Source organism: Sphaeramia orbicularis, chromosome 7 (genome assembly GCF_902148855.1).
Source record: "Sphaeramia orbicularis chromosome 7, fSphaOr1.1, whole genome shotgun sequence".
In the NCBI taxonomy this organism is placed as follows: Eukaryota; Metazoa; Chordata; class Actinopteri; order Kurtiformes; family Apogonidae; genus Sphaeramia; species Sphaeramia orbicularis.
This window is the reverse complement of record NC_043963.1, coordinates 7,011,807-7,024,178: the sequence shown is the minus strand read 5'-3', so window position 1 is coordinate 7,024,178 and position 12,372 is coordinate 7,011,807. Positions and strand designations below refer to the sequence as shown.

The window sequence follows — 12,372 nt, the reverse complement described above, 5'->3', positions numbered from 1 at the left end:
CATGTGAACTTTTACTGCAGTGAATTTAAAATATACAGCTGTTAAGACTGAAGCGTACTCAGAGAATAAAAGTAAAAACAGGCATTTAAAGGACATTTCCATCAGATTCTGTAGGAATCATCATTCTGTCTGAAATCTTTGTTTCTATCAGACCTTCAGCTGAGGTCAGGTTTTATTGTGTTATTACACTGCCCCCTGGTGGAGAGGAACACTAACTGAACTCATCTTAATCACATTAGTTTCTTTATAAAAAAAAAAACAAAAAAAAAACACATCTCATCATATTCCAAGGGCCTAATTTAACCCTTTCATGCATGAATTGTGAGAATTTAAGTCAAGATTTATTTTTTGAGTGTTTTTATTCCTCCTTAGCCATGAAAAAAACAATGTGTCGAGTCTTTTTTTTTTTCTATGGAGTTCCAAAAATGTCCCTGCATTTAATTTTTGAAGTAAAGAAACGTGTTTAAAACCCAATATCAGAAAGTGATACGAAAACAATGAAATAAAAACATTTTTAATGCTGCTAATCTGATGTCTTCTCACATTTTAACATATTCTAATACTAGTAATTACTCACTTCATGGAGATAATATGCAAAAAAAAAAACTTTTTGTCTAACAAATAATTGATTTACATTCAAACATGTTACTGCAGATCGGGTTTATCTAGAACAGCACAGTTAAAGTAATAGTATGAATGTCAGTGTATGGGATGATGCATAAGTGTCCACTGTGTTGGCTCATATGGAACTAAAACAACTAAACCCATGAATATACAAGAGAACAGCTGGAGAAGAACTGGAGTGACCACTGTGCATGAAAGGGTTAATAAATGCAAACACATTTTACACTCGAGCTAGTAATGATCAACTGGTTTTAAGGTGAAAATGTTTATCAAAGTAATCAATAAATATGAATATAATAAAAATAATAATGCATACGTATGTTTAAAAAAAAAGGAATAACAGTAGATGATTCTCTATTATTTATTCCTTATTTCCTGTTCACTCTTGAAGGTTTCTGCCTGTCTTTTCACACTTTATTCTTTGTATTTTTGTTGCTGTTAACGCTGCAATTTCCCCACAATGGGACCAGTAAAGTCTAATCTTATCTTAAACCTATTCCTACCAAATCCAATATGATATGATGTAATAAATGTAAACACCTACGACCTTAACAAGATGCAGAGAGAAAAAATAATAAATATTTGAATATTTGTGCTGTGTAACCCACTCAAAATCAGACTGTACAACTGTTCTGACTATTGTATTTATATTTATTGTATCTATTTGTAGTTCTTTTTATGATTATCCTCCAACTATACATTTTATTTAGCTTTATTCTGTTTGAGCCAGAGGAATCAATTTTCTTTAACAGATCAATAAAATTTGTCATCTCATCAGCACATATCTAACACTTTATTGCTTTATTTTGATTAATTTAAGGGCACAAAACAATAAAAAAAAATGCATACACTGTATAGTGCATATGTTTTTTCTGAAGGTATGATCTTCAAATTGAAGCGTGTTGTTAAAGATTGGGATATACAACAGAGAGAAGATTTTCTTTGAAACAGAAAATAATCTTTAAGGGTTAGGCTTTTGATAAAAAAAAACAAAACAAAACTGGAATGTGATTTATGTTCATTTCCAAAGAAATTTTAAATGTATGATGTTAAATTAATTTAATCTTATTTTATTGGTGGATTCCTGTGTGGCAACAGTGGAGTGGAGGCTTTTTTTGTTTTACTGCGCCATACAGAAAAAATATGTTTTCATTATTAAAAAAAGAGAAAAAAAAAAATAAAGATTTTATTTTATAAGATTTTATTTTATACAAAAGTTTAATCTGGACCATAAATGATCTGTAAAAGAATGAAAAATACTCAGATCATGAACAGACTACGTAAGCTATACGTAAACAATAACATACACATAGATGCAATACTTATCACAATAAATGATAAAAATAAATCCCTTTAATGAAGAGTTTCAGCAATGACTGACAGCTGTTGTTGCTATAGTAACAGGTTTGGCTGATGTTTATACTGACACATGTTGGTTGCTCTGATAACATTTTAGCTAAATCTTTATTTTCTTCTGTGAAAAACTGATGAAACAAACTGCTTGTTATTTTTTCACGTAGACAGCAGAAAATTTTACCTGGAATATAACAACAGTTAAAGATGATAGCAAACTTAACTGACTCTAAACTACACTTTCAGTTAGCTAATCTAGCTAAGCTCTTTGTTAGCTGATTTAGTTTATATGAAAGTTGTTCATACAGTTCAGCAGTTAGTTAACAGTAGCTAAACACACTGTAACAAACAGCTAGCGGACTTAGCTGTAACCAATATGCCCACAGTTAATTACCTTTTTTTTAAGATAACGATGAAATCTGTAGAAACCAGTGAGCTAAACTGCTGCTAGCTAACACTGTTAGCTATGAACTACATAGATAAGACCCAGCTCACACTTAGCTTAGCATGTGGTGCTAACATAACCAATGTATAACAGTTAGTTGTAGGTGAAAGCAGCTACAGCTAACATAGCTAAGGGCTACAGTGAGAGAAGAGAAGTCAGACATGTAAAAACACATTGTTTTTTTCCCTTTTTCAATTACTAGATGTCAGAGCTTTTTTATTTTTTCAATATTTTTCTCTCTTTTTCTTTTTTTTTTTTTTTTTTTACGTAATTTGAAGCTAACAGCTAGTTGACTCAGCTGTAGCTTATCTGGGTAGTACATAAACTTTTTCTCAGTGTTTTTCTGATTAGGTTACAGTCACCTTTAGTCCTAGTATTCTGTTGAAGCCATTAAGATGTATAAATTACTGCTAGCAGGTAGCTAACACAGTTGTTTGCTATGAACTAAACCTATGGTGCTACACTGCTCAGTAAAACCAGTTTAGATATAGCTAACAACAGCTACAGCTAACTGCTACAGCTAACACAGAGGCTGGTTACACATAGAGAAAACATGTATATTAAAAACCGCACAGTTTTTGTGTTTTTCCCATTATGATTACCGATACAACATGAGAATTGTTTTTTTAACTAAGCAAATTACACAGTTTTTATCGTCCTCTTATACTAACTGTATGACATCTGCAGAAACCAGTGAGCTAGAGCGCAGCTAGCTCACACGTTACTTTATAAACAGTTAGCAGTTATAGCTAACAAGTTAAACATGGAGTTTTCTTCCAGTTAAAAATGTTCATCAAATGTGAGTTTTTATAAAAGCATCTGCCGTCAACTGAACCCCGTCACAATGACACAGTGATAAAGGTTTTCCAAAGTGATGTTAAAGAACAGCATCATGTCCCTTTAAATGTGAGTCTAGATTTCCACGACCAGGTTTCCCTTCTGATCCTCTAACTACGACAAAAGAACAAACATAAAAATAAAGGATGCAATAATAAAATCTGAGCATGATCATGACTTTGCTCGTCAGATCAATAAGCAGCTACAGTTTGATCTTTTCACACAGTGATTATAGCTTTTTGCTTGTATTTATAGAATTCATATTTACAAGACTGAAATGACTCAAAGCTTCCGATTGTTGTAAACTCCACTTTCATTATTAACGATTTTTTTTTTTTTTTTTTGCTGCTTAAATGCCGTTTCTCACCAGTGCAAAGCCAAAATACTGAATTTCACCACATGACGACGAGGCACTGTGAATCATACAAAAACTAGATGATTAGTTGGGCTTAATTTGTTTAGAGCCTCTGGAAATTTATTTTGAAAAACACGTAAGTGTTGTCTGTTTTGTTCAGGATCCCAAAAATCTGAGTGTATGTAAATAAACCTTGACAGCTACTAGAAAACCTGATCAAAAACCCCACATTCTGTTGTTTAGACCAGGGGTGTCAAACTTATTTTAGTTCAGTTCCACATTCAGCCTAATGTGATCTAAAGTGGGCCGAACCAGAAAAATAATATAAATAATAGGTTAACAACTTATAAATAATGTCAACACCAAAGTTTTCTCTATGTTTTTGAGTGAAAAAAGCAAAATTCCTTAATGAAAATGTTTACATCTATGAACTGTTCTTGAACATAACATGAACAAATATGAATAACCTAAAAATTCTTAAGAAAAATAAGTGCAATTTTAACAATATTACGCCTTAGTTTATCATTTATACATGTCACATCACAACTTATATATATATTGGTAAAATTCTGTATACGTCTCGTAAGACATTTCATATTGTTCATATTTGTTCAGGTTATTTCACATTTTTTGTAAAAGTACAGTCTGTAAATATAAACATTTTTGTGTAATTTTACTTTTTTTTTTTTTTTTTACACTAAAACAAAGACAAAAATTTGCGTTTTTCATTATTTACAGGTTGTTATGATTGTATTTTCCTGGTCTGACCCACTTCAGATTGAATTGGCCTAAAATAATTTTCACATCTTTGACTGTTAATATCTTCATTATAATATTTGCATTTCACAAATTCATCCGAGGGGCCGGATTGAATCCTTTGGCGGGCCAGTTTTGGCCCCTGGGCCGCATGTTTGACACCTGTGGTTTAGACCATCTCTCAGACTGTTAAACTGTTTTGGATCCCATTTGTTTGATGTCATGTTAGCCAGTGGCATTAGCTACAATTTTAATGAGTCAAAATGCAAATGTTACATATCCTTAAATATAGTAATAATGATAACAGTAACGACAGTAATAGACTAATGAGTTAATTATATGTACATTTTAACTATGTGTATAGATTGCAGGGTTGTGATACATGGAAAGATGAAGAAATTAAGCTATTTGTCACCAAACCCCCCTTTAGTTGCAGAACTAAATCTGGGGGACATTATGTTTTTTAATGCTACAGATGACCCCTGCTCATTTCCAGTCGGTGCATGAAGAAGAAAACAACAGTGGTCAATGGAGCCGCATCGACAATAAAGCAGTGAATCAGAATAATAAAACATGATCAACCATGCATTTGTACCCAGAACCAGCTTAAAAAACAGACACGATGGGGTACAGACAGTATCGATGGGTAGATAAACTGACTGGCAGAACGTAAATACCAGCAGACAGTGAATTAATTTGGAAAACTAATTGGGGTGTTTTTAGAAGACGTGTTTGTGGGATTAGCTGTATAAAAAATCTGCAGTAAAACCACCGCAAATGTATAAAAATCTTACAAAACTTAAATGACAATGAAATAAATTTGGAATTTGGACTGCAACTGGTTTCTAATACTGTTGTCTATTATGCACATGAGACTGCTGTTGTGTATTTAGGTTTTCAGAGGCTTTAAACCAGGGCTGTCAAACTCATTTGGGTTCAGGGGCCACATTTGGCCCAATTTGATTTCAAGTGGGCCAGACCAGTAAAATAATGACTTAATAACCAATAAATAATGACAAATCCGAGTTTTTCTTTTCGTTTTAGTACAAAAAACCCCCCAATTAAATTATGAAAATATTTACATTTTACAATAAAGATGTGAATAACCTGAAAAAACTGAAATTTCATTTGAAAAATTGGTGCAATTTTAACAATATTATGCCTCGACTTCTTATTTATACATGTACATGACACACAATGTTCCATAAACATTTGGTAACAGGCAGAATATTGTTAAAATTTTGGAGTTTGGAAATAAAATTTGAACAATTTCTACAATATTCCATCTATTATTAACACAACTACAGATCACAGTGGATCCATAAATGCACAAAACATTTAGGAACAGGCAGAATATTGTTCAAATTGCACATTTCGGGTTGTTCATCTTTGTTTTTATTTTTGTATTTATTTGCATTTTATTGTGAAAGAATAGTTTTGTAAATGTAAATATTTTCACAGAGTAATGATAATTTTTTCACTTAAATTTTTTCCATGTAATTTTTCACAAAGAAAATTTTGTAGTTGTCATTATTTATGGGTTATTGTGTTGTTATTTTTACTGTAGATCACATTGGTCTGTATGTGGAACCTGAACCGAAAGGATTTTCATAACCTGGACTGTTCAGGTTCATTTTTGCATTTTCATCCTGCAGGGCCGGAATGGAACCTTTGGCGGGCCAGATTTGGCCCCCGGGCCGCAGGTTTGACACCTGTGCTTTAAACTGTCGGTTGTGAACTAAAATGATGAGTCATGGTCGAAGGCACTCGTAATAGAAGTGTTGGTACATGTAACTAATGATAAATATTCTACCATCAGTTTACTGATTGTGTTTCTGCAGGTGAAACTGAGGTCCATCCGAATATTTTCTCCACAGAAATATTCCACAGGGTGTGACAGCATTGATAAGAACCCACAGAATCAGTTTCAGAGGATTCTGTGTGAACATTTCCAGCAAAAATCAGCGCTTGGTGCGAAACGGCTTTAAGATGAACAGAGGTCAAAGGTCAGAGGTCAGAGATGACATGACCTGTATTTGGAGCCAAACATTTTAAAGGAAAATTAAGACCTAAAAATTCAAGGTCTGCTTTCCTTTTAGGGTTATTGGTCGCCGGAAGCTCAGACCAGCTGACTTTAACCAACCAATCAGCTGCTTGTTTGCTCGTACTGGAAGTGGACAGTGATCGGGAAGCACCAGTTGCCACGGTAACAATGCGACATCGAAGTTGTGCGCTGAATTACAGCAGTTCTCAGCAGATTTCACCTCCAGCGCCGTGCCGATCGCGCTCCGTCATCAGAGGTCCTCGTCCATGCTGAAGCTGCTCCTCCTGCTGCTCGTCTTGGAGGCGCCGCAGGACAGGAGCGGGTCGCCGCCGCTTACGGGCGACAGCGGGTCGCCGGCGTCCTCCATCAGGATGTCGCCGAGGCCGTCGAGCGCCGCCAGCCCGACGTCGGCCATCAGGTCCGGGGAGAAGACGGCGGAGGCCCCCTGGGGGTCGTCCAGCTCCACAAAGCTGAGGGCGTCCAGGCCGAGGGGCGGAGTCACCAGGGACGGGGAGGAGCTGGAGGAGAAGGGGTGGGGCAACGGGGCGGAGAGGAGGGCCTGGGGGTTGGCCACGGTGGGGTTCAGAGAGGAGGAGGAAGAGGAGGAGGAGGGGGGAGGAGGCGAGGCAGAGGAGGAGGAAGAGAGGCCGTGGAGGCGAGCCTGTACCTCCAACTCCTAAACAACAAACAAACAAACAAAAATAGTCAAATCATCAGCTCCTAAAACAAACAAACAAACAAACAAAAACAAAGAGAGTCACATCATTGGCTCCTAAACAAACAAACAAATAAAGAGTCAAGTCACCAGCGACTCAACAAACCAACCAACAGAGTCAAAACATCGGTTCCTAAACAAACAAACAAAGAAAGAGTTAAATCATCAGCTCCTAAAACAAACAGAGTCAAATCATCAGCGCCTAAAACAAACAAACAGAGTCAAATCATCAGCGCCTAAAACAAACAGAGTCAAATCATCAGCGCCTAAAACAAACAAAAAAACAAAGAGTCAAATCATCAGCTCCTAAAACAGAGTCAAATCATCAGCTCCTAAAACAAACAAAAAAACAAATAGAGTCAAATCATCGGCTCTTAAACAAACCAACCAACAAATAATGAGTCAAATCATCAGCTCCTAAAACAAACAAACAAACAAACAAACAAACAGAGTCACATCATTAGTTCCTAAAACAAACAAAGAAAGAGTCAAATCATCAGCTCCTAAATAAACAAAAAAACAAATAGAGTCAAATCATCGGCTCTTAAACAAACCAACAAATGAGTCAAATCATCAGCTCCTAAACAAACAAACAAACAAACAAACAAACAAACAAAGAGAGTCACATCATTTGCTCCTAAAACAAACAAAGAAAGAGTCAAATCATCAGCTCCTAAACAAACAAACAAATAAAGAGTCAAATCATCGGCTCATAAAAAAAAGACAATTAAATAAACAAACAAACAAAGATTCAAATCATCAGCTCCTAAAAAAAAACCAAATAAATAAACAAACAAAGAGTCAAATCATCAGCTCCTAAACAAACAAACAAAGAGTTCAGAGTGTCAGCTTTAACATTCATTTCTACATGGTTCACTGGTTTGTGCACATTCTGCTCAAAAGTGTGTACGAGGGACTGAACCAATAAAAATAAAAAACAGAAAAAATGAGGATGAAAATACAGTTGAATTGAACCTCAAATGTCTTTAGAGAAGGAAGTGAACTTTTTTTTACAATATTCTGTCTGTTACTATATGTTTGGTGTATTTGTAGATCCACTGTGAACTCTAAGTTGTAATGTACCCGTACAAATGATAAACTGAAGCAGAATATTGTTAAAATTGCACTTATATTTCTGAAGACATTTCAGGTTGTTCATGTTATTCACTTTTTATTTTTATTTTAACGGTGGGGCTTATTGCATCACTTGAGAATCATTTGAGAGTATGTACAGATTAATTGTAGCACTGATTTTCTTCACTGAATGTCTAAGGTGTCTTTTTTTTTTTCTTTTTTTGTTATTCACATTTTTAACTTCATTTTATAAACATTTTCATAATGTAATTGTACTTTTGTGGCCCTTGAACTAAAATTGGTTTGACACCCCTGTTATAGACAAATCAACGTTTATCCGACAGAATCCTCTGACTTTCTTGTCATTGCATCATATTAACCACAGCTACAGTCAACCTGGAAAAACATGTAAGTGATCCTTTTATTAGCCTTAAATCAGGGCGGGGCTGACGGTGTCGACGCTCTGCTCTGATTGGCTGACAGTCATGACTCACCTGTATCCGCAGCAGCAGTGATCGGTTGGTGTTCTCCAGCTTCCTCTGTCTCTCCTCCATCTCTCTGGTTCTCTGCTGTTCTTTCTGTAGTTTACGGATGTAGTCAACCGACGCCTTCAGGATCGTCCCTTTGTTCCAACGCATCTCCCTGCTCGACCAATCACAGGCCACGCCTCGTTAATACACAAACACGTGTCTACACAACAAAAAACTGCTGAATTTTATTATTAATTACTGTTAATAACTGTCTGTTTGTATTTGTGCAAACAGAATATTCAGGTACAGTGTGGTCATGTGATCACAGTTCTGTGCTGAGTTCAGGTGTATGTGTGGATGATGCGTTTACTGACGGGTCGCTGGCTTTGGGAACGAGCACTCCAAGCTCTTTGATCCGGTCATTAATGTTGAACCTCCTCCTCCTCTCAACTGCAGAAAAAAAAAAAAAAACATTCACGTTAATTCTACCAAAAATTAAAAGACAATTAAAACCTAAAGAGACTAAAGATTAACAACAGTAGACAGGTCCTCAGCGGTGCTAACGACTTTATAAACTATAACAGCAGATTTATTACACTGCAAAAATCTAAATCTTACCAAGTGTATTTTTCTCATTTCTTGTCAAAATATCTCATCGCACTTAAAATAAGACATAATCACCTAAAGAGGAACTTTTCAGTGAGATATAAGAATCAATTTTTAGACAATAGATGTGGAAAATCTTATTTCAAGAAATGTTACCAAGATAATTTTCACTTGTTCCACTGGCAGATTTTCTTTTTTTTTTTTTTGCTTGAATTAAACAAAAAAATCTTGAATTAAGCAAAAAAAAAAAAAAAAATCTGCCAGTGGAACAAGTGAAAATTATCTTGGTAAGATTTCTTGAAATAAGATTTTCCACATCTATTGTCTAAAAATCGATTCTTATATAGATTAATGTGTCTGACACGTCCAGTATTATCCACAGTGTCCACAGGTTGGACAACAACAATAGATATATTTATTAAAATTAAAGAAGGGAGTTAAGAAAAATATCCCTGTTACAGTGTACAGGGCACTTTAAAGAGAAGTTCAATGTAAGTCTATGGAAGACAGGGGTACATGGAGCAGCATCTAGTGGCCATCAGTGGTATTACACTTTTGGTTTCAGTGTCAGTGGTTTTTGCCACCTTGAATAAATAGTCCAGTGTGTACACTCGGATGTTTTCAGTCTGTTTACACACACCAGGAATCACACAGACTTACATTATATATATACATATATATATACATACATATATATATATATATATATATATATATATATATATATATACACACACACACACACACACACACACAAATAACAAAAATAATGATAATAGTAAAAAAGTAGAAAATTGTGTGCAGTGTTTCACATCTGGATAAACATCAGGTTTGTGTCTTTTTCGGTCTCATCTGGACTTTCTCTTCATGTTTGTTAGTGTAACTTCTGCATCACTGGTTCATGTATTAAAGTGCAGCTCAGTAACAGAACATGTGAAAGAGTCGAGCTTTTATTCACTGGTAACAGCAACAAGATAATAAATGACAAACAGACTTCAAGGTTTCATTAGTTTCCAGAAATAACAGCGTAGTTATGAAGATGAAAAACCCACTGGTTGTATTCTAAGTGTGAGATCTGGTTTTAGCTGCACAGCTGTGTATGCATGACGGTTTTAAGGAAGTCACTGCATCGATCTGTCAGAGGAAGATAATATGAAATACAGACTTTATCAGAGTTTTACTTATTATCTGTGTTTGGGCTTCTTGGTTTTCCTCATGTTTTTCATACAACACATGGTTATATCTTGCATAATTATGCTTGTGCAAGTTTCTTTTTAATGTTTAAATGTCATCTACCAGGGAGTGCAGATGAAAATGACTGTGTGGATCAATTAGGTTCAATTATTTGGATTTTTTCTTATTAAATCATCACAGAGGGTTTCCAGTTGAGTTTCTTTCTTTCTTTTTTTTTTTACTTCAGATCTAAAAATATACAGAACATGTTTTTTATTGATACATTTTTTAAAACTCAAAACTCACCTGTTCAAACTTGCATTTTCTTGAGCCCCTTTGTTCTTTTTGTTCTTTTTATTTTGTTTGTTTGTGAAGTGTCTTTGAGTGTCCAAAAAAGCGCTATATAAGTGTGATGTATTATTATTATTATTATTATTATTATTATTATTAAATGGTCCGATCATATCTTCCTCACATTCTGACATTTAAATCAGATTATAAGAACAAACTGAGGGAAATGACTCAAAGTTTCCTGTTGTTTTTTTTTGTTTTTTTTTTTTATAATGAACTTCAGAGACACATTACAGAGTAAATGCTGTACTAATACTGTAATACTCACTGAGGTTATGGTTGTCCTTCTTCTGCCTCTCTTTAATCAGAGCTTTGGCCTCCACATCTGCAACAGAATCATCATCATCATCATCATCATCTTCACAATCATCAAAAATATTCACATTTCAGTTCATACATTTACAAATATGTCTCAGCTGAAGAACTGTTGTACCATTATTTATTTCAAATATTAAAAAATGGTCGCGCTGCCGCTGTGAGGCGGCTGTGCGACCATATGGTATTATATGGATGAAACAAAACACGCGGAAACGCGCAAACGGCTGGAGGAATATGCATAGAAGGAAGGGAGTTCCTGCTGTTTCCTATCATGTCTGTAGCAGCTGCCGCTGCAGGTGGCTGCGCAAGCCTTCGCTTCCCATAATGCACATCGCGACAAAATTCAGAAGATGCCCGAGTTCCCTCCTGGCTCTGAATGTAAACACATGGTTTGTTTCTGGTGGATGGCACCAAGAAACTGTTCACCGTAATGCACAGACAGACTGACAGATTCATGATACTGAGGGTGTGACTGAGGTTTGACAGATTTGATGAAAAATTGGTCACGAAAGTCTCCAGCACCTTTAAACCCTGCAGAGCCTGAACCATTAAACCACTGACAGAAAATTCCAATTCTTTTAAACTGGAGCCTTTAAAACACTCAGTTGATTTAAATCCAGGTTAAAGACCCACCTGTTCTCAGCTGCATTTGAATAGAGTTTTTATTCATCAGTTCAGATTGGCACCATTTCTTTTAAGCTTAAAGTTTTTATCTGTTCTATCTATTTATCTGTTTTTTTATTCACATGTCTATACTTTTTTAATTGCTTCTGCTGTAATGCTTTTAATGTTTTATGTAAAGCACTTTGAATGGTCTTGTACATGAAATGTGCTATAGAATCAAACCTGCTTTGCCTTTATTGGTCCTTCTGAACAACCAAAAAAAAATGTTTTTTCAAATATCAGTTTCAATGTATGAGTTTCAATTTGTATCGTATTTGATACATCGGGTCTCAAAGCTCAAATATTATTATTTTTAAACAAACAAAAACATAATATAACACAAACATGTCTAACAAATTTTTAATTCCTTTCCTAAACTGTCAAAGTTCTTCCTCCTTCCTCATTAATGTCAGTCTTGCAGTGTCACTGGAAAGGCCTCTGGTGAATGAACTCCTCCCCCTGGTGGATTATCTGTGTATTGCATGGATCTAATTGTATACATCAGATTTTTCAAGGTAAAAAATATCACACTGATCATGTAGAGGGCTTCAAAACTCATGGATCAAATATGATACGTTAGGCATTATA

At 35.1% G+C, this 12,372-nt stretch overlaps 1 protein-coding gene and 1 long non-coding RNA gene across 2 annotated transcripts in view; both read right to left on the bottom strand.

The window, feature by feature from the left end:
- Positions 1-2,620: 2,620 nt before the first annotated feature.
- LOC115422650 (uncharacterized) lies at positions 2,621-5,370 on the bottom strand. Its single transcript, XR_003935863.1, has 2 exons — positions 4,533-5,370; positions 2,621-3,846 (listed from the first exon to the last, which is right to left on the bottom strand). It is a non-coding gene; the product is annotated as an uncharacterized LOC115422650 (long non-coding RNA).
- A 600-nt stretch (positions 5,371-5,970) lies between these two features.
- The window catches only part of LOC115422649 (transcription factor E3-like), a 42,546-nt gene continuing 36,144 nt past the window's right edge, over positions 5,971-12,372 (bottom strand). The window contains exons 8-11 of the mRNA XM_030139091.1: positions 11,072-11,128; positions 9,048-9,123; positions 8,698-8,845; positions 5,971-7,090 (exon numbers count right to left, since the gene is read on the bottom strand). Of these exons, the coding sequence (XP_029994951.1) occupies positions 6,665-7,090; positions 8,698-8,845; positions 9,048-9,123; positions 11,072-11,128 (707 nt within the window). The 3' untranslated portion in view covers positions 5,971-6,664. The remainder of the gene's footprint in view (positions 7,091-8,697; positions 8,846-9,047; positions 9,124-11,071; positions 11,129-12,372) is intronic.